Here is a 23,139-nt window from a genome sequence, read left to right as displayed (position 1 = left end):
ACATACTGTAGAATAATTCAGTAAGATCCAACTTATGTAAATAAATCTCTATGTACATTTACAGACTATTACTGTCTATAATGAGCTTCTTTTTTCCCATTTACCCTGGGGGACAATACTCCTGCCTTGGAACAGCTTTCTCTTCCTCTCTGCCTATGCTTCAGTCTTTCTCTCCTAGAAGGCATTTTCACTTGCTCTATATCTTGTGTTCTCAGCTTGTCTATAATGTGGATCAAACATGGGCCAAAGACACTTGACCTTGATTTAAAATTTATAACTTCCACTTTTATAAGGGGAAAGTTTTTTAAATAGACTTTTGAAAATAAGATACAACAGTCAGTAGTTGCTTTTAAACAAATGCAGAATGCAGTCACAGGGCCCCCTGAGAAGGGGCAGCAGAGGAGGAGTGAGGGAAGAGGAGAGTTACACTCACTGGGACCAGCCTGTCTGTGGTATTAAGTTCATGCTTGAATCACCTGTGTTGATAAAAGGGTCTGACTGGGAGTTCTCTGGGGCCGTTCTGTTCATCAGGGTTTCTGATATCTGCAATGGCAGGCTGCAATCAGCTTGGTCTTGTGATAGCGTGTTCCTGCTGGAATCACCCTTGTGGATAAAGGAGTGTGTCTGGGCATTTCCAGAGGCCCCTGTGGTTTTCGGAGCACCAGAGGGCTGCATTAGTAGGTCTCTCATCTCCTCTTGGAGTGCCCGTTTTCAGTCCTGCTTGATGTGTCTTTCTCTGGAAGTGAGTTTCTCTAGTGTATCTCAACAGAAACTTTAAACTTTGTGATTAGTTGTCTTATTCTCATATAAAGGACACAATTTTTTTCGTTATTTAATAATTAGAGCTATTAGATTTGCTCATAACCATGGTAGCTGAAATACTTTCTAGGCTGCGTTCAGTTTTGAACTTTGTCTCACTCTGCTTTGTTTTTGTACATATTCCCATATTTAAGAGTAAAGATGCAAGATTCTGAATTATAGTATCTGACAGGCTAGTCCCAAAGACTGTGTGTTCCCCGCCTTAATTTCTCATGTAGTTAGTAGTTATCTCTGTGCTCACCATTGTCAGAAGCTCGTGCCTATTGCCAGCAGTAAGGGGGTAGGTAAGTAAAATATGGTTTGTCCATATCCACTCTAGAAAATCGAGCAGCTACTAAAAATTATAATTTGAAGATTATGTAACAGCATGGGAAAATGCATATCATCTAATCTAAGTGGAAAAGTAAAGCTAAAAAGGATCTTATATGTATGCAAATTAATCATAATTGCAATGTTAAAAAAAAATTTCAAGGGACAAAACTCTGAAATATTCCAGAATTCTAATAGTGGTTATGTAAAGTTGGTGTCATTGGATGACTTTTTTTATTCTTCTTTTTTTTCCTAATGTAAATATAGATTATTATAAAAACTTTTTCAAACATCTGTGGCTAACAGGGAGCTGAGAGTTTTTACTGGGCTAGTATAGGATTATATGCTGATACCCTAATTTCATATCCACACTTGTAACGTCAGTCTTTGTCTCCTTTTACCAAGGAGTCCATGTATTAGGTTCCCTTTGGTTAAGAATTATTTGTGGATAAATGAATTTATATAACATGCTTTTCTTAAGCAGTATATGAAAAGTATGTATTAAGAAAAGATGAATTATGCTACTATAATATGAAATATGTTTCTAAGAAAACTCTTTTGCGCTCTTCTATATAATAAAACTCTGAAAATAAAGTAGGGAGTAGGGCATAGGTTATGATTTCCAGCTTTTGAAGGAAAGAAATAAAGAGGGAGAGTTTAAGGTGGCTCACTCCTTCACAAAGTCGCATTAACCCGTCTGACGTGAAGGTGAGTGTGGGTCGTCTGTAGCTGTCCAGGTAGCTCTTCTCAGTGCACAGGCACAAGAGCACAAACTCCAGAGCCAGAGCACTGGGCTCACAACGTGACTCTACGTCTCTGAGTGACCATGGGCAAGTGACCTGTCCTCTCTGGGATTCAGTGTCTTCACCTGTCAAATGGAGATGATAATAGTAGCTACCTCATAAGGTTATAGTGAAGATTAAATGTGTCAGCATCTGAAAATAGGGCCTGGTACATAATAAGTAATGTGTGTTGGCTATTTTTATTATTATTAAAACTGTTACTAAGAAATTCTTCTCCAATGTATTTATATTTTAGATGGTGGGCATAGATAAAAAACAGAATTCGAAAGCCAAAAAAACCCAAGTGTTGACTGCAGATGTTGATAATGAGCTAGTTGAACAACAGAGAAAGATATTTTCTTTAATACAGGAGAAAAAAGAACTGCGACAAATGTTAGAGCACGTTACCGTGGAAAAGGAGCAACTGAAGACTGACCTAAGGGAGAGTATTGACATGGTGGGTTCAGCACTGTGTACTTGGCAATGTGTTTTTGTCTTTGTGTGTTTCAGGTTTTTATAACTTTATTGAGGTATCATTTACATGCAATAAGTGTATCAGAAGCAAATGTCCATCCAGTCTGATGACTTTTGACAAATGTGGCTACTTGTGTACTCTCTGCCCCAGTCAAGATACAGAACACTTCCACCCCCAACAAATTCCCTCACACCTCCACCCCATGAATCCTCATCTCACCCTCTGCCCCGCAGAGTCACTGTCCTGATGTTTTTCCACCTCAAATCACTTTGTCTCTTGCAGAACTTCACACAAATAGAACCACACAGCATGTGCTCTTCTGTGTCTCACTTCTTTCTACACTCCTTTTTATTGCTGGGTACTATTCCATTGTATGAATAGGCCACAGTTTGTGTAGCCTTTCTCCTATTGATGGAAATTTGAGTTATCTCCACTATTGGCTATTTTGAATAAATCTTCTGTAAACATTCTTATACAAATCTTTTTATGAACGTATGTTTTTTATTTCTCTAGGGTAAGTATCTAAATGGAATAGCTGGGTCATAGGGAGTTGTATATATAACTTCATGAGAATTTGCTAGACTCATTTCCAAGGTAGTTGTACCATTTTAATTCTCATCAACAAATTAAGAGAATTCTGATGGCTCCACATCCTCACCAACGCTTCATATTATTGGCGTTTTTAATTTTAGCCATTGTTTAACCTCATTGTTTTAATTTGCCTTTCCCTAATGACTAAAGATATTGAGCATCTTTTCATGTGCTTATTGTGTATCTTTCTATAAACTGTCTGTTCTCTCAGTGGTGTGTTATATAGATTTCAGTGCACAGGTCTTGTACCTATTTTGTTAATTTGTTCCAAAATGTTTCTCTTTTATTTATGCTGTTGTAATTTTTTTTAATTTGATGTTTAATTGTCGTTAATGTTTGTCAGTATTTTCAAACCTACTTTAGTTTTTGTGTCTGTATTTAGGGGCAGTATAGTGTGTAATAGGTTGAAATTAATATTTTGAGAAGTTTGCTGTGGATCACAGTAGAACCTGACCTTCTGTGTAATTTTTCGTGTTTCTTGGGATTGTCTGTTTGGTCAAAAGGACTGAATATAAATAAGAATACAGACAAAAGTCATATTCTCTCCTCAGGCTCTGGCTTGTAATGTTTTTTGGTCTTGATACTTGAGAATGTCACTGTTTAAGCATAATAACTAAGATTAGCTCAAGTCCTGCTAGCAGAGGACAGCTGCTGTTTTGAGCTTGCTCAGAATCAATGCCCAGAACCAAAGCCATCCCAGCGTATGAAAAGCCCGTAACTGTAGTCTCACCGTCAGTCGATGAAAGCATAGAGACTGTCTCTTTTGGCTCAGGGGTAGAAAACGAGCAAACTTCTCATGATAGAATGCTAGATCCAGTTCTAGTTCTCATGATAGGAATGTAAGTTGAGCAATAAAGAAACAGCATAAGAAAGCAGATTCTTGGCATTTACATGATTAAAATAAAGACTCACTTTCTTTTTAAATTAGTCTTTTCCAATATAGTTTGCCACGATTTCTCCATTTTCAAGCTGAGGTAAATGCTGATTTCTACCTAATTTCTTAAATGTAAGCTAGTGTTTATTTTAATCTCAATGATTTTAACATTCTAGACCATTGAAAACCAGGAATAATTAAGAATTCTTGGAGGTGAGCTTAAAAAGCAACAAGAGATAGTTGCACAAGAAAAGAACCATACCATAAAGAAAGAGGAAGAGCTTTACAGGACCTGTGAGCAACTGGCAGAAGCTGAAGAAAAGCTAAAGGAAAAGGTGAACTTTTTAAAGTTATCTTCCTGGCTATATTTCCCGACTAAACTTTTTGTTTTTGATAATAAATGTTGATTCCAGTAGACCTAAATTCCGGAAATAGCACATGCCTCCCAGATGGACAAGTGTCAGCGCTAATGTTTTGGACAGTTTCAGCTCACATGAAGATCTTAACTAACGTCCTTTGCGAGGATTGTATTATCCTGGAGTCTTTAGATGAGAGAGGTCCTTGGTTCATCTGAACTCCTCATGATATCTTCACTCATCAGATATTTATTGAGCACTGTTGTGGCACTGTTTTGGGTGCTTAAGATCCATTAGTCGATAAAACAAAGCTCCTGCCCTGAGAGAGCTGTATTTGTCATTCTCCAAAATGTAAGATTTAGCGCTACTACCATCTCTTAGATATTTGCAATTTCCTGAATCATTTCTTTTATAGAAGTAAGGTGCTGTTGTAATATATTTGTCTAAGAGCTAAGACTCTTATAACAATTGTACTGCTCTAGTAATTCTAAAATGCACCCACTGAGATCTTTCTGTTTATTCTAAGAACAGTGCCACATGCGTTATAAATAATATATTGTTGTTTCCATTGTGCTTCTGTGGAGTGTTTTTTTCTCAATATGTGTTCTCTTAATTCTTATCCCTTTCACTATAACCTAATTGAGTTTACTAAAACCTCCTGTTTCATACTCCTTCTAAAGAGGTAAAATCAATAGCCTTATGTAAAAGTTAATGCCTCAGTGTTTGTGTGGGCCACCCCCTAAAGACCTTATTGGAAGTAAAAATAAATTATCCAAAAAATTTTTAAGAGATGAAGAACTACATTTTATTTGACAGCTACATCTGTATATTTAGTCAGTCTCTTTTCTTTTTAAATTTTTCTCATTTTCACTTTGCCTCCTTGATTAACCTAGTGACACTATATTAGTTTCTTAGAACTTCTGTGTCAAATTACCATAAACTTGGTGGCTTAAAAACAGCTGAGATTTATTCTGTCACATTTCTGGATCCTTGAAGTCCAAAATCAAGGTGTTGGAGGACCATGTTCCCTCTGAAGTCTCTAGAGAAGAGTCCTTCCTGGCCTCTTGCTGTCCTTGGCTCCCAGCTGTCCTCGGTATTCCTTGGCTTGTAGCTGCTCCACTCCCATCTCTGTCTCCAGCTTCACATGATCTTCTCTATGTCTCTGTGTGTCCTTTCCTGTCTCTTATAAGGACACTCTCATTGGATTTAGGGCCTACTCTAGTCCAGTTAGAATAGCCTCTCAATCCTTAACTAATTACATCTGCAAAAGACCCTATTTCCAAATAAGGTCATATTTTGAGGTTCTGGGTAGACTTGAATTTTGGGTAGGACACTATTCAACCCAGTACAGACACTATGCCTAGAAAGTTACTTTACTTTTAATGCTACTTGTCTGTTTACATTGGGGTAGTAGATAGGGCTGTGATAATGATTCTTTCAGTTTAGCAAAGTGCATTTTACATAAGAATTTTAAGATAATATAGCAAAATGGTAATAATAAAAACTATATTTCTTAAGAGCCAACAACTCCAAGAAAAACAGCAACAACTTCTTAGTGTACAAGAAGAGATGAGTGGGATGCAGAAAAAGATGAATGAAATGGAGAATTTAAAGAATGAATTAAGGAACCAAGAACTAACACTGGAACATATGGAAGTGGAGAGGCTAGAGTTGGCTCAGAAACCTCATGAAAATTATGAGGACATAAAATCCATAACCAAAGAAAGAAATGATCTGCAGGAATTACAGGAGTCATTTGAAATAGAGAGAGAGAAACTTACAGAATATGTAAGAGAAATTGAAGTTATGGCAAGTCATACCCTTTTCTTCATCTATTAAATGTTTCTTTAAAACAGCCATTTGGGAAGGGGGAGGGGGTGTTAAGATGATGATGTTAAAATATTCTTTAAATTTCACATGCCAATAAAGGGTCTGGAAACAAAAAAAGAACTAAAAATTGCTCACATGCATCTAAAAGAACACCCAGAAGCTATTGATGAACTAAGAAGAAATGTTTCTGGGAAGACAGCTCAAATAATAAATATTCAGAAGGACCTAGAAAAATCCAATACTGAATGACAAGAAAAGGTTTGTCTTTTCTTCCTTTCTTTTTCCTTTGAAGGAAAGATAAGCAGTAAGTAGTTACTGAGGTATGGTTCATTCATTTATTGGATATTATTTGTTGACTGTCTACTGTGGCAGGCACAGTCCTAGGTTATAGAAGTAAAATGGCAACAAAGGGGACAAAATCTCTGTGATCATGGAGCTTACTTTGTAGTGGAAGGAGGTAACTGATAAATAAGCAACCAAGTGAATGAGATAATTTGAGATAATGGCAAATGCTACGGAGGAAATGAAACTTTGGGATAACTGGACCAACCTGTGTTAAAAGCCTACTGTGCCAGGCATTGAGACTATGGCTATGAGTGAGACATTGTTCTTTACCCCCTAGTAAAAAATCCTTCAATTGCAGTATGTTAAGTGCAGAAATATGACATGCAAACTTACCTGGTACCACTAATGATCATGGGAAAGGGGAATCAATCTGTAGACGTAAAAAAATTGAGACATAGCATTGGAGCTCATCTGAGAATGGGAACCAGTCATTTATTGGGGTATAATCTGCTCAACTATGATTTTTTTCTCCTCTAGCATTTGGGAACTAGTATAGAAATGAAGCATGCAACTGACTGAATTAACAATTTGTTGGGAAATTGTAAGGATTAGTTCACTTTGGATATAAGCTGGAGGAAAAGAAAATTATGACAGAATATGACTAGCAGAAAAGTCATGAATAGCTTTAGTAGGAATCAAGGGAAAATGAATAAATAGGAGTTTGTAATTGTAATTGTAGTAGGCCGTGAGGGCTCAAGATCACTTTCATTGCTATGGAAAGTATCCTGATCTTTTCCCTTTAAAAACTTATGACAGTGCTCTCCAGATAGTAACTTTGGTATTTTATGAATCTCACAAGATCCAAGGGCTTCCTAATGTGGAAGAAGTCAGTGATACTCAGGAAATGATGGATGAACTGGAGCCATTGAAAGAACCATCCAAACCCAAGGATTCAGCAACACTGGCAAGCACAGAAATGGGAAGGCTCAGGTTGATTGAAAAACTTCAAGAAAGTCCTGAAGAAATAAAATCTCTAACTGAGGAAAGAGACAACCTTAAAATAATAAAAGAAGCACTTAAAGTTGATTGTGAGCAGCTGAAAGAAGACATTAAAGAAACTTTGGCTAAAGTAAGTCATCCTTTCCTCCCATTTAGTTAGAGTTTTATAAGAATCAAGTCTTTGGGAAAAGGGGCATTTGTGCTATGGTTATGTTACTACCAATTTTCTTTAAAAGTCTCTTAATTATGAAGTGATTGGAAACAGAACAATTAAAAATTGCTCATAACTACTAAGAAACTATTGAAACGGAGAGAAAATGTTTCAGAGAAGACAGGTATTTTCTTTTTTGTTGTTGTTTGTTTTGGTGAGGAAGATTGGCCCTGAGCTAACATCTTTTGCCAATCTTTTCTCTTTTTGCTTGAGGAAGATTGTCGCTGGGCTAACATCTGTGTCAATCATCCTCTATTTTGTATGTGGAATGCCTACACAGCATGGCTTGATGAACCGTGTGTAGGTCCGCACCTGGGATCCGAACCTGCGAACCCTGGGCCACAGAAGTGGAGCACGCAAACTTAACCACTATGCCACCAGGCTGGCCCCACTGTTTCCTTAAGTATTCAAAATGATTTAGAGAAAACAATGCTAAATTATAGGAAAGGATAAAGCCAAATAAACTATTTTCAACTATTTTCTTTCCTTCTTTAAACCTATTCCTCCACATCTCAAATGGTACTACCTTCTTCCTCAATGCCTCAGTCAGAAATCTGGGAATCATCCCTACTATTATCCTTTCCTTCCTGCTCACTCTGTAATCCAGGACCAAACCTTGTTGATTTTAAGGTGTGTGTGTGAAATCCTTCCGCTTTGCTCTCCATGTTGCCAACACCCTAATCTGAGCCACTGTTCTTTTTTCCCTGGCTTTCTGCAATCGCCTCCTAACTGGTCCCCCACATTCATTCTTATTCTTCTCTAATTCATTCCCCATTCTGAGCCCAAGTGATCTTTTCTCCTTAAAATCCTTTAATAGCTTATTGTTACTCTTGAAACAAAGACCAGAATCCCTCATATGGCCTGTGAGGCCCTAGACTCCAGCCTTGCTGGTTTCGGGCTTTGTTTCAGCTCCCTCTTCTCCTGCTCATCGTGCTCCCACAGCTCCAGTCTATTGCCTTCCTGATCTCATTGCTTTCACGTGTTCTGGTCTCCCTACCTGTAGTATTTCCATATTTGCCTTTACCTAACTCGTGCTCTCATCCTTCAGATCTCAATTGAAGCTTTCCACCCCCCAGGAAGCCCTTCCTAACCACTCACAGTGGGTTAGGTTTGCACTAATACCCTGAGAGAACCCAGCACCTCTGTTTGGTGTGATTTGGCTTAACATCTATCTTTCCGCCTAAAGTATAAGTCTCATAAAGACAGAGATCAATAGTAATAGTCTCATTGCTATTTTATCTCCAACCTCTAATAGGATACTGATAACACAGTGAGCCCTCAGTAAGTAAGTGTTAAATATCTGAATAATGGAAGAGTGGAAAGATTGCTCTGTAAATGAGCCATTGAATCCTGACTTAATCGTTTTAGAAAGTATCCTGATTTCTTTTCCCCTAAAATAAAATAAAGTATCTTTGGATATCAATTGTATTGTTTTATGATTCTCTTAAGATCCAAGAGGCTCAAGACAAACAAGAACAGTCCTTCAATATGAAAGAAAAAGACAATGAGATTAAGAAAATACTGAGTGAGATGGAGCAATTGAAGGAGCAACTCCAAGCCAAAGAGTCAGCACTACTAAGAACAGATATGGAAAAGCTCAGATGTTCTGAGAGACCCCAAGACAGTCATGATGACGTGAGCTATGTAGCTAAGGAGAGAGAGAGCCAACAGCTGCTGCAGGAAGTTGTTCAGTCTGAAAGCGACCAACTCAAAGAAAACAGAGAAATCATGGCTAAAGTAAGTTTCATCCTTTTCCCCATCTATGTGGGTTTTTTAAATATTTTGCAAGCAAATATTTTTGTAAAAACTAAACCTTTGGAAAAAGGAGTTAAAGTGTAACAGTTATAGTGTTTCTATAAGTTTCTTACAATTTCCTCTAATAGTAAAGCACCTAGAAACTGTAGAGGAACTTAAACTTGCTCGTTGTCACCTGGAAGAACAGGAGGAAACTATTGAAAAGCTGAGAGTGAGTCTTTCAGAGAGAGAAACTGAACTGTCGAGCTTTCAGAAGGAATCAGAAACAACCAGTGATGCATTACAGAAGAAGGGAAATTGGGGGGAAGGAACAGTGGGAGAAAACCCGAGGGAGGGACCAAACTGAATTACAAAGACTACCATTGACATACTAAATTGTTTTGGAGAGCATCTTGGGTTTTTTTCCTTAAAAAAAAAATATGCGTGTGTATATATATATATATATATATATACACACACACACATACACACATACATATGTGTACATACATACATATACAAACACATATGTTTTATGTATGTGTATATTTTGGCTGTTAACTTATTTTATCACTATTTTAAGATCCAAGAGTTTCATGAGAAACAGGAACAATTTGTTAGCATCAAAGAAGTCAGTGAGACTCAGGAAAAAACAAGTGAACTAGAACAATTAAAGGAGCAACTCAAAGCCAAAGATTCATCACTACAAAGTATAGAAAGCAAGAGGCTCGTGTTGACTGAGAGACATCAGGAAAGTCAAGAAGAAATAAAAATTATAATTAAGGAAAGAGATGAACTGAAAGGGTCACAAGAGGCCCTTCAAATGGAGAGAGGCCAACTCAAAGAAAACATTAAAGAAATTGTAGGTGAAGTAAGTTTCCCTCTTCTGATGTTTTTTGGATACAAAAATAGTGTTAAGATGATGACGATGATGTTCACTGTTAAGTTTTATTAATTTTCTTCCAATCATAAAGGCATGGAAAATCAAAGAGGAACTGCAAACTACTTATATTCTTCCTAAGGAGTACCAAGAAGCTATTAGCACAAGGAATATTTCAGAGAAGACAGATCAAGGAGCAAATATTCAGAGAGATTTAGAAAATTCAGAAGCTGAATTACAGGAAAAAGTAGGTCTTGTTTTGTTAAGTTGGAAAATGACATCTGATTGTTGTGTTCCTCAGATCCTGCTGGAATAAAACTACATACAGTAGACTAAAATGTAAAGTCTAAATGTAAATGTGATTACTAAATGTAAAGGTGATTACCTTAATGTAGAAACAATTTTCTTTTTCCTAAAAACCTCTGCGTAGGGCCTAACTTGTTCTATGATTTTCTCAGATTCAAGAACTTCAGGAAGAAGAGCATCAGCTTCCTAAGATGAAAGCCGTCAGTGAGACTCAGGCAAAAATGTGTGAAATGGAATACTTGAAGAAGCGATTTGAGGCCCAGAAGTCAACTCTGGAAAATATAGAAATGGAGAACGTAAGGTTAACTCAGAGACTCCAAGAAAACCTTGAAGAAATGAGATGTGTTACAAAAGAAAGAGATGACCTTAGGAGTGTGGAGGAGACTCTCAAAGTAGAGAGAGACCAGCTCAAGGAAAACCTCAGAGAAACCGTAACCAGAGTGAGTTACCGTCTTTCCCCATCTAGTAAATAGGACGTTGTGTCCTACAAGAACCATGGGCAGTAGGGTTGGTGGGACTGTAAAATTGATCCAACCTTCAGGAAGGTTGGAGAGGCATATTTGCTAATATCTTCCAGATATTTCACTAAGTTTATTCATGGACCCAAAAAGTCCAGTTGTAGCTTTTGTGTGTGTGTGTGTGTGTGTGTGTGTGTGTGTGTGTAAGGAAGATTAGCCCTGAGCTAACATCCATGCCAATCCTCCTCTTTTTGCTGAGGAGGACCAGCCCTGAGCTAACATCTATTGCCAATCCTCCTTTTTTTCCCTTTTTCTCCCCAAAGCCCCAGTAGATAGTTGTATGTCGTAGTTGCACATCCTGCTAGTTGCTGTATGTGGGACGCGGCCTCAGCATGGCTGGACAAGTGGTGCGTCGGTGTGCGCTCGGATCCGAACCCGGGCCACCAATAGTGGAGTGCATGCACTTAACTGCTAAGCCACGGGGCCAGCCCCTAGTTGTAGCTATTTATCCTGCACACATTACCACAATTGTGCAAAGATATTTGTGGAAGGATATTCATTGCAGCAAGTTGCAATAACAAAATAAAGCAAACAAAAAAAATAGGAAAAATTCTAACTGCCCATTAGTAGCGGCCTAATTAAATAGTGCAGCACATTCAGACGGTAGAATCCTAGGCACAGATAAAGGGGAAAGGGAGCACGGTGCTGATTTGGAAGCATCCTGTTAGGGATAAGGGTAAGTTGCAGAGTGGTGTATCTAGCATGTATTGACATCTAAAAGTAACTTAGAGGATGAGGACTGGGAGGCATAAGGAGGGAGGAAAATTTTTACTTCTTACCCTGTACCTTTCTACATACTGTTTAAGTTGTATTACTCTGAATGTATTATTTTTCTTTCTCTAAAATAAAGGACCTGGAAAAACAAGAGGAACTAAGAATTGCTCACATGCATCTGAAAGAGCACGAAGAAACTATTGATAAACTCAGAGAAGTTGTTTCAGAGAAGACAGATGAAATGTCAAATATGCAAATACAGTTAGAAAACACAAATACTGCCTTAAAAGCACAGGTATTTTTTTTTAATTGTTATCTGAGTGAGAGTTTGAATCAGACTTTTGTGTAATGAAACAGGATATGAATTAGCCTGAAATTGAAGACAAGTAAAGATTTGCCTACTTAATTTAGAAACTGCTATTTGGCTTTTTATCAATATCTATATCATAATTTATTGTATGATTATCTCAAGATCCAAGAACTTCAAGAGAAAGAACATCAACTTCTTAAGGCAAAAAATGATCTCAGGGAAAATACACATCAAACAGAGCAATTCAAGAAGCAATTAGAGGCCCAGAATTCAACCCTGGAAAGTATAGAAGCAGAGAAGTTCAAGTTGACTCAGAAACATCTTGAAAACCTTGAAGAAATAAAACTTGTTACTAAGGAAAGAGATGGCCTCAGAAGAGTGGAGGAAACCCTCAAAATGGAGCAAGACCAGCTCAGGGAAAGCCTGAGATAGACGGAAGCTAAAGTAAGTTACACTCATTCCCCTCCCTAGTGAGGAGACGTGGGGTTTTCTGACAGCAGCGAGCCTTCTTTGACATGAGTGGTACTGTTGGTGTGCGTGAACTGATATAACCTTTTAGGCACGTTATATGGTATTGTTCTTGAAAATTTTAAGTTCTGTAACCAGTGTTTTCTTTATAGACTTTATCCTACATGTATACTTAATCGGTTGTTAAGATAAAGAAATATATATATTTATATACACACATACACAAATACACACCGTAGGGTTGTTCATTGTAGCAATTTGTAATAAAAAATGGGAAACAATCAAAATGTCCATCAGAAGGAAACTGGGTAAACATGAGCAATATGTCAGAATACTATGCAGCACATAATAAAACCATGGAATAGATTTGCATGTCCTAATATGGAAGCCCAAAATAACCCTTAGGGGGAAAAACAACCTGTAGAATAGTACGTGTGTAATATGTTTGCCTCTGGGAAGTCGGAGTTGGTTGTGGGGAGGTGGGGACAGGGAGGAAAAGCTTGTAACTTTCTAACAACAAAGATGTAGAGTAAGAAGTAATAGTTTTATTATTTTTACTAAGAAAATACATCATTTTCATTAAAAAAATACCAGTTAGTGTTAAGATATGTCACTGTTCTTAAAATTCTCTAATGATAAAGAATCTGGACAAACGAGAGGAACTAAGAATTGCTCACATGCATCTGAAAGAGCACCAGGAAATTATTGATCAACTCAGAGGGATTGTTTCTGAGAAGACAGATGAAATGTCAAATATGCAAGTGGATTTAGAAAATTCAAATGCTAAATTACAAGAAAAGGTATTGGGGGAAGGGAGGCTTATTTGATTGGGTATCTGACTTATTTGTGCCTAAAATCCTTTGGGGATGTAAAATAGTTTAGCCACATTGGAAAACAGCTTGGCCGTGTTTACTAACACTGAATGTATACCTGCCTGTGCCCCAGCATATATGAGTATGTACCTAAGAGAAAAGAATGCATACTTCCACATAAAGATATGTACAAGAATGTTCACAGCAGCTCTGATCATAATAGTGAAAAACTGAAAACAACTCAAATGCCTATCAACAGGGGAATGGATACATACATTGTGATTTGTAAGTTCACAAACAGGCAAACTCATCTAGGATGATCAAGGTCAGAATAGTGGTTGGCTGTAGTAAGGGGGCACACAGGAACCTTGTGGGGTGCTAGAAATGTTCTGTATTTTAATCTGGGTTGTAATTACATGGATGTATACATATGTCAAGAATCATTGAGCTATACACTTAATATTAGTGGGCTTATGTATATTATACCTCAAAAGAACATAAATTCTGGGGCCAGCCCAGTGGTGTAGCAGTTAAGTGCACACGCTCCGCTGTGGCGGCCCGGGGTTTGGATCCCAGGTGTGCACCGATGCACCGCCTGTCAAGCCATGCTGTAGCAGCGTCCCGTATTGGCAGATGTTAGCTCAGGGCTGATCTTCCTCACAAAAAAAAAAAAAAAAAAAAAAATTCTGTGTGGAATTTTGCAGAATATTAATGAGTGACATGGGAAGCCTATTGTCTTAATCAATTTAGAAACTATTCTTTATACTTTCCTTAAAAACCATCTGTATCCTAACATTTTATGATTATCTTAAGATCCAAGAACTTAAGGCAAATGAACATCAACTTTTTAAGTTAAAAGATGTCAGTGAGACACAGAAAAAAATGTCTGAAATAGAGCAATTGAAGAAATAATTCAAGGCCCATAGTTTAACTCTGGATAAAACAGAAATGGAGAACTTAAATTTGGCTCAGAAACTTCATGAAAACCTTGAAGAAATGAAATCTGTAATGAAAGAAAGAGATAATCTAAGAAGAGTAGAAGAGATTCTCAAACTGGAGAGAGACCAACTCAAGGCAAACTTAGAAGAAACCATAGCTAGAGTGAGTTGTGCTCTTTCTTCCTATCCAGCAAACATGTTAATACAAGAAGCTTCCTTCTCTTTTAAATAAATGATACTGTTGGTGAAAACGTAAACATTATAACCTTTTAGGGAGACAGTTTGACAATATCTTATTAAAAATTTATCAACATATACATTTGTTACAGCAATTCCACTTTTAGGAATTTATCCTACCAATATATTCACACATTTGGGCAGAAATACCGCAGCATTCTCTGCACCATTGTTTGTGGTGAACAAACTCACAAACTCAAGGAGCAATCCAAGCGTCTGCCATAAGGCACTGGCTAAGTGGGGTTTGTTTGTATAGTGGAATACTAAGCATTAGAATGGGGCACTTCTTATGTGACATTGATCCAGAAAGGTGTCCAAGTGGTCTGAAAGGAGAAGAGCAAGTGGCCCAGTTCAACAGGGAACAGGACTAGGAAGGGTGAGGCGAGAGACAGGAACTTTTACTTTTTATCCTTCTGTACTGTTCTGATTTGTGGTGATGTGGTGGTGGTTTTTAACTATGAGCATGCATTTTTTAAGACTTTGTTCAACTAGTTCCTCATTAAGAAAAGGTAATGTGTCTTTATATTATCATATTTCTCAATTTCTTCTAATAATAAAGGATCTGGAAACACAACAAGAACTAAAAATTGCTCGTATGCGTTTGAAAGAACATCGAGAAATTATTGATAAATTCAGAGAGAGAATTTCAGGAAAGACAACTCAAATTTCAAATATTCAAAAGGATTTAAATAAATCAAAAGATGAATTACAGAAAAAGGTATGTGTTGTTTTGTTCTTTGGGGAGTAATTGTGTCCAAAATTATTTGTGGAATGAGAAAGGAGATAGAAATAGATATGTGGATGTAGATATGTACTTGTATGTAACAAATAGACACTGTTTTCCTTCCTTGAAGGAATTCTGTTTGCATTCTAACTTGTTTTATAATTATCTCAAGATTCAAGAACTCCAGAAAAAAGAGCTTCAACTTCTTAAAATGAAAGAAGATGTCAGTAAAACTCATAAAAAAATGAATGAAATGGAACAATTGGAGAAGCAGTTTGAGGCCCAAAATCTATCTATGCAAAGTGTGGAAATGGATAACTTACACTTGACTCAGACACTTCATGAAAGCCTTGAAGAAATAAGAATTGCAGCTAAGGAGAGAGATGAGCTAAGGAGGATGAAAGAGTCTCTCAAAATGGAAAGAGACCAATTCAGAGAAACCTTAAGAGAAATGATGGCTAGTGTGAGTTCAGAATCTACCCCTATCTAGTAACTATTTATAAGAATGAAGCTCTTTTGAAAAGGGAAACAATGTTTTTACTTTTTTTTTCTGGAAATTTCTACAAACAGTGAAGGATAATGGGAAAACTATTACTATACTTTTTCACACCAACAGGCAATACAGTTTTAAAAGAAGCCAAAATGTTTTTCAGAAAATGCCATTTTAATTCTTTATTTTTAAGAAAAAGATTATTAAATCAAGCAGACTATTTTCTTTAATGAAATTTCTAAAAGAGTTTTTAAACCAAGAAGTAGCATTATTCTCAGTGGAGACATATTTGAAGGATTAGATTTACAAAAGATTAAAAGCCCCATCTGTCTATCTCTACATGTAGATTTAGACATGGGCTCTAGTTGATGAGGTTAGAAGGAAAAAAGGCAGGATGAATATAAAAAAGGAAATTGTTCTAGTATGACTATTAACAGATATTTAGAATCATATATCTTAAAAAACCTGATTGAACCCTCTAAAAAGTAATGTAAAATTCGGACCAATAAGAAATTTTATGAAATCTATAAAAATCTTTTTCATTCTCGTATTTCAATATTGAAGAAAGAATAAAGTGGAAAACAGTATCATTTGCAGTCTCAGTAGGAACATCAGACACTTGGGAATCATCTTTATGTGGACCCTAACTAAATTTATGAAGAGATTTAATTCTTTCAACAAATATTCATTGAACAGTTAGTCATTCTTCCAGGTACTACAATGAGCAAGATAAACAAATGGGAGAAAATATTTTGTTCTGTACTCAGAAATACAGAATGTAAGTGGGGTATGAATTTTCTGGTCCAAGGTGCTGGAAAGAATATATGAATAGGGCTTGGAGCACCGTAGATAGTATAGATGGTTGTGCTAGTGTATTTAGTTGGCAGCAATGATTCTAATGCAGAGATTTGGAAGAGTAGGAACCAGAAATAAATCTAAAACCTAATTTGCAACTGTGAAGGTTACAGGAACAGATTCTATCTCCAAAAGATTTGTGGTTTTCCCACTATTTTTCCCAATGAGTTGAGATCACTCACTAAAAGATTTAGTGATACTATTAGTCATTTTCTGACCATTTTTAACATTTTTTGTGTTACAAGTGTAATATTTAATTCCTTTATTGAAACTTGATGTAAAAGATGTAATTGAGAAAGTGTATGATTAGACATTACATGTGAATGTAGTTACAGCTGAAGCCATGTTTATTTATTTGTATCCAAGCAGGACCAACAGAACCTGAAAGAGGTATTAAAACATGAAAAAATGTTTCTATGTGATGGAAAACAGCACCTTACAGAAAGCCTGAGAGAAAAGTGCTTTAGGATAAAAGTTAAGTGCCCCCTGTTAAAATTACACATGAATATTGGCAGCCTTCCAAAGGCCTGTGGAATCACAGGAACCTCTGTGGAATGAATAGCTAATGGTCAATATTCTTCTAAACTTTATAATCTAGTACAAGTACGTATGTGTGTACATATTTACGTATATACACAGACAAAACAGTGGGGTTTGTGATTTTAAGGCCTCACTGGAAAGGTGATATTTGAGCAAATACCTAAAAGAGGTCAAGGGTTGAGCCATGCAGTTGTGTGGTGGAGAGCAGTACAGGCAGGGAGAACAGCCAGGACAGAGCTCCTGAGGCAGAAGCTGCCTGGTGGGCTCCAGCAGCATCAACAAGGGGGAATGCTAATGAGGAACAAGGTCAGAGTTAACGGGCGGAAGCAGGCTGTGGGGCCTTAAAAGGACTTTGGGTTTTACTCTGAGCAAGATGGAGATCCACTGGAGAGTTTTGAGCATGACAGAGACGTGGTCTGACTTACAGTTAAAGGGATGGCTCTGATGGTTGTGTTGAGAATAGAGTGAAAGCAGGGAGACTATTGGAAAGACTAGTGTCCAAATCACGCAAAGATGGTGGTGGCTCGGCCCAGAGCCGCAGCAGTGGAAGCAGCGAGAAGTGTGTGGATTCTGAACATGTGGTGAGGGTAAAGTGAACAGGATTTACTCTCACCCCTATTAGAACACAAGATCCCTAAAGACTTTTTTGTGTTGTTTATGGCTATATCACTTAGCACAGTCCTACAGAAGTCAGCATTTAACATGTATTTCTTAAAAGTGCAAATGGGGGCCAGCCCGGTGGTGCAAGTGGTTAAGTGTGCGTGTTCCGCTGCAGTGGCCCGGGGTTCGCTGGTTCGGATCCTGGGCGCGCACCAACGCACTGCTTGGCAAGCCATGCTGTAGCAGCGTCCCATATAAAATGGAGGAAGATGGGCATGGATGTTAGCCCAGGGCCAGTCTTCCTCAGCAAAAAAAAAAAAAAAAAAGGAGGAGGATTGGCAGATGTTAGCACAGGGCTGATCTCCTCCCACAAAAAAAAAGTACAAATGAGTGACGAGACAGTGCTGCTACATACCATAATGTGACTCCTCCTAAGACCAAAAGCAGGAATCCCCTCTCCAACATCCCAGATTAATGAACATCTGTCTAGCTTTTCCTTAAATTTTTAAAAAGAGAGCTCATTATTGTCAGAAGCCCCTTACTCTGTTGTTTAGCGCCCTGAACTAAACATGTGGTTTAGTGCCTGGCTGAACGTAAAGTGTTCCTCCTTCTGTACTCTGGCCAGCGTGTCACCTGCCTGGCCTCTGGGCAGTTGAGCTTGTTGGCTCAGACTTAATGGGTGTCTGCCCCACACCAGGCAGTGGACTGGGTGCTTTACTTTGTGAGACAGGTTTTATTCCTCCATTCATAACCAAGGAAACGGAGGCCCAGGAGGAAGGTTAGTCATTGTCCAAGGTCACATAGCTCGTAAATTGGTGGAATCAGGATTTGAAACTGATATTGAACCTGAAGTGAGTTCACTCACCTGTCGTACAGCAAGCCAATCTCTGACACCAGGTGTAGGGGAAGAGAGGAGGAATTTTATTGCAAAGCACTGAGCAAGGAGAACGGGCAGCTCATGCTGTAATCCCAAACTCCCCGAAAGGCTACACGCAGGGGTTTTTAAAGGGGAGATCAAAGGAGAGAAGGCGTGGTGGTGGTGACCACAGGCATCCAGGGGAGCAACTGTGCAAGGGTCCGAGCAGACGTTCTGGCCTCGAGTCAGTTGTTATCTTTATCTGTTCCTTATCAGTGCCTTTGGACCAGGTGTCTTGGTTCCACAAAACCGGCTTTCTGCGTCATCTCGGACCCTGTGAGTGATTATATGAGGGGAGCCTGTGGCCTTGCTGGTTGGTGCCTTCCCACCAGCCTGCGTTTGGCCTTGTGTGGCTGATGACAGGGACAGGGGATGGCGAGATAAGAGAATCCGCAGGTGGGTGTCCTTGGTTGTCTGCCTCCGTGGTGGAGGGTGGATTCTGGTGCCAGGAAGCCAAGGAGTTGGGGTCTGGGAAGCTTCAGCTTCTTGATATTCTCTGGATGTCAGTTTCCCTGTAACAAAACTTCAAAGGACCCCTAACTAGCCGAAATGTTAGCATGAGGCCACCTGGGCTCTAACAGTTTGTAACTTCTATTTGCCCTGTGAAGTTCAGGGATACAAAGGTTTAAAAAAACTGATATTTACATATGAATGTAGCTTAGAGAAGCAGGGAAAGGGATGAGTGCTTTTGGTTTTAACCCATGTTAAATGTAGGGGTTTAATGTAGGGGAACTGATATCAGGGCCAGCATCAAAACCAAGTCTAAGTTTAAAACTTGGGTATAGAAGCATTTTTACAAATATAATTTTATTTCTTTTAAACTATAATGTCTGTATATATTTCATAGATTATACAGATATGGATATTATCTAATATTTTACTTAATCCCCTAGAAAACTTTGTGGCAATTATCGTAGTCTTCATTTTGTAGTTGGGAGAATGGCTCGAGGATTTCCCCAGTCAGGAAGCGGGCAGGGCTAGAGCCTGAGCTCTCACTCTGATAAAAGGTGAGAAAGCTCAGATTCTAGGCAGACACTAGAAGTGTGTGGAGATGCTACACCAGGCTGACACGTAACTTGTGTGATTCTAGTCACTTGTGTCTGCTGACTCACACCACCTGCTGTCACCAGAAGCAGCATTCAGCCTGGAGCTACAGTACATACTAGATTGAATTCATGCAGATTTCTCTTCAGACTTTCTAAGTGCTCATTCAGATCATGGATGTTCAAAAGACTAAAAGAAAATGTATCATAATGATAAAAATGGTTGTTTCTGGTTTTCTTTGTTATAGTTGTTTAAACTTTTTAAATTTCCACAATGATTATATATTATTTCTATAATCCAAAATCAACAATAACATTTTCCTTTTGTTTTTTAAACACAAAAGTCTTAATTTATGTCGGCCCTACAGAAAGTGTTAAGCATAAGTTTTGTTACAATTCCAGGGCTAGGACTACTTATTGTTAAAGTGGGATGAATTATTAAATTGAATGAATTCTCATTTTCTTTAGGAGCTTCTGAAGAGATTCTCTTCAGAGAACGGAGAGTCATTCTGAGTGCTTAAATGGACTCTCTCTTGACTTGGAGAGGGAAATTGAAACCCAAAGAGAACTTTCAGTTAGAGTAAAAGCAAACCTCTCGCTTCCAGCTCCACAAACCCGACAGATTCAGAAACTTCTCACCGCCAACCAGAGATGCTCCATGGAGTTCCACAGAGTCGTGAAGAAACTCCAGGTATCACCTTGTTTAGTAATATGTTTGTAAATATTGCTATAGATTTCAGTTACAAACTTCAGTGCATTTAGATCCTGCTTTGAGATTGGCATATTTGCTATTTAGTGTATTTACTACTGAATTAAAGATGACGTGGGTCTGAGAATAGTGTGTGCAGGATCCTCAGTGCATCTAGGACCTGCTCATTCAACAAACCTGAGCTCTGCCTGTGGCCCCGACACTGTCAGGTGCTGGGGAGACAAAGATGAGTAACATCCCAGCTCTCGTGGTCCAGTGGGTGAGGCAGACATGTGGACAGGCGAGAGGTGCAGTGGTGGAAGTAGTGCAGGTGCACGACACACCAGAGGACAAGTTCAAGAAGACAAGACTTCTGAAGTCTTGAGGCTGTTTTGAACTGTTTGAGGCTGGGCTCAAACAGTAAAACTTAGACTTCATTTTGCAGATGAGGAGGAGCCATTGGACAGTTATTTTAAGTGGTGGCAGTAATGCAATCAGATTACTGTTTTAGTGACTTCACTACAGACAAAGAGGAAATGAGTCTGCAAGGGATGATAAGCGCGGTGTCAGAGAGAAGAGACAAGAGGCAATTGTCCAGATGAGATGTTATGTTCCTACCAGGGAAGGATTCATGGGGATGGAAAGGATGAAAGAAATTTAGACCGAGTCCCAGGATTTGGGCTTAGCCAGGTTTGTGGATAGTGGTGCCATTAACTGATATAAAGAAAAACGGAAAAGGAGCAAGGCGGGTGAGACAAGAGGAGAGATCCGGTGTTTAGTTTGAGATGTTTTGAGATAGAAATACCTATAATGGAACATCCAGGAAGAGAAACCAAGTAGGCATTTAGTTGTGAATCTGAGGTTTCTCAGGAGAAAAATCAGGACCAAAGATGAAGATGTGGGATCCATCAGCATTTGGTGATAGTTAGTACAACAGGTGTGAGTGAGGCCACCCAGAAGTATAGTAGAGTGAAGATAAAAGAGAACTCTGGAAAAGATCAGTTCTCAAGAGACAGTAGCAGAAGAGAGAGCAACACAAGGGTTCAAGGTTGGAAAAGTCAGAGAGACAGGAGAGAACCAAGCAAAAGTGCCAGCGCTCAAGTCAGTGGAGCAGAGTATGTCAAAGATGAAGTGGCCGAGAGTGGCAGATGCTTCCGGCAGCCAGAACATGGAATGAAGACATCCCCTCAATTGTTGATAATAGAGCTCACTGGTGACCTTTGTCAGAGCAGTTTTAGCTGAGTGGTTAGGGAAGAGGCCAGATTATAAGAGGCTGAGGAATGGGGGAAGTTGAGGAAGTAGGGAGTGGGTATCTTCCCTACGTAGGTAGACTGCCCCTCAGGCTCTGATATTCTTCCAAAAATCCTGACAATCAGATATCAGAACTTATTCATAAGGTCCATAGAACATAGGGCATTCAAATTATTGTCACCATTAAGCCAGACATCTAAATACACATGACAGGTAAATCTTGAGGCATGGACACCCACATTGTACCCAATCAAGGGAGGCAGGAGAGGATGTTAAAATGAATCTCAGGTGTCTAGCTGGGAAAACTAGGTAATTGGTGATGTTATTAACCAGAAGGGGGCAATAGAAAAAGGTGGATTTATAGGAAACGGGATAATGTTACATTTTAAATGTATTGAATCTGAGGTAACTGTAGGACATCCATGAGGTATGTCCGTTAGGAAGTCAGAAATAAGAAACCAGAGGTCTGGAAGTTACTCTCCCAAGACGCTGAGAGGAGAAAGTTGGGAATGGAGAGAGGCTCTTTCCTTCTTCCTCGCTAGTCAGAGGATATAGATAAACAAGACATGCCATCCTACCTCTTAGTCTCAAGGGTTTAAAACTTCCTCTAAATGTGATAAAAGTTTCATTTCCCAATTTGTTTAATGTTTTCCTGCAAGTTTGTGTTAAGCCATGTTACAAAGATAAAGGCAGAACAACATGAATCCATCAGTAAATTTGAAAAGATTTTTATTGATGAAGTGGAAAAGCAAAGTGAACTGCTAATTAAAATACAGCACCTTCAACGAGATTATGATGTACCATCCAGAGAATTAAGGGACTGCCAATTGAGGCAGAAAATGGATCTACGTATTGAGGTATAACTTATTTAAAATGGATTTAATTAGATTTTAAGCCTTTTTATCAAGTAGAAAGGTAGCTTTTCATGTGCTTAGAGCCATTTTCATTTACGAAATTAAAAATAGCTTGCAGGGGCGGGCCCCGTGGCATAGTGGTTAAGTGCACGCACTCCGCTACTGGCGGCCCGGGTTCGGATCCCAGGTGCGTACCAACACACGGCTTCTCTGGCCATGCTGAGACCACGTCCCACATACAGCAACTAGAAGGATGTGCAACTATGACATACAACTATCTACCGGGGCTTTGGGGAAATAAAAAAAAGGAGGAGGATTGGCAATAGATGTTAGCTCAGAGCCCATCTTCCTCAGCAAAAAGAGGAGGATTAGCTTGGATGTTAGCTCAGGGCTGGTCTTCCTCAGCAAAAAGAGGATGACTAGCACGGATGTTAGCTCAGGGCTGATCTTCCTCACATACACACAAAAAAATAGGTTGCAGAAGGACAGCTGGGCAGATGTAGAGTGCCAAGTCAGACCAGCCTCCTCTCAGAACTCCCCAGACACAGAAACACAAACTTAACATCAGCAAGTGGAAATTCGTGGAAGCCCAGCATATTTTTCCAAATGCCTTCTAAAGCTTCCTAGATCTGTGACTGGGAGTCAGAGACATTTTTATTGTAACAACTCCACACGGAGTATCCTGCTCTCACCCAGCAGTATGAGGGCCATCCAGTTCCCAGGACGCATG

The 23,139-nt window shown here is 38.7% G+C and overlaps 1 protein-coding gene across 1 annotated transcript in view; it reads left to right on the top strand.

Moving 5' to 3' along the window:
* Positions 1-23,139, top strand: part of CENPE (centromere protein E) — a gene marked incomplete at its 5' end in the record, with an annotated part of 41,253 nt that overhangs the window by 5,408 nt on the left and 12,706 nt on the right. Inside the window, 19 exon segments of the mRNA XM_087434673.1 lie at positions 2,167-2,367; positions 4,027-4,185; positions 5,725-6,015; positions 6,136-6,294; positions 7,148-7,450; positions 8,981-9,268; positions 9,849-10,136; positions 10,240-10,392; positions 10,604-10,891; positions 11,820-11,978; positions 12,156-12,437; positions 13,103-13,261; positions 14,087-14,374; positions 15,008-15,166; positions 15,345-15,635; positions 16,887-16,991; positions 20,085-20,108; positions 20,110-20,307; positions 22,215-22,412. Of these exon segments, the coding sequence (XP_087290799.1) occupies positions 2,167-2,367; positions 4,027-4,185; positions 5,725-6,015; positions 6,136-6,294; positions 7,148-7,450; positions 8,981-9,268; positions 9,849-10,136; positions 10,240-10,392; positions 10,604-10,891; positions 11,820-11,978; positions 12,156-12,437; positions 13,103-13,261; positions 14,087-14,374; positions 15,008-15,166; positions 15,345-15,635; positions 16,887-16,991; positions 20,085-20,108; positions 20,110-20,307; positions 22,215-22,412 (3,993 nt within the window).

Source organism: Ceratotherium simum, chromosome 8, assembly GCF_057802395.1.
Source record: "Ceratotherium simum simum isolate JZ-2026a chromosome 8, ASM5780239v1, whole genome shotgun sequence".
Lineage (NCBI taxonomy): Eukaryota > Metazoa > Chordata > Mammalia > Perissodactyla > Rhinocerotidae > Ceratotherium > Ceratotherium simum.
The sequence above is the reverse complement of the archived record's forward strand: the minus strand, read 5'-3'. Positions and strand labels throughout refer to the sequence as shown.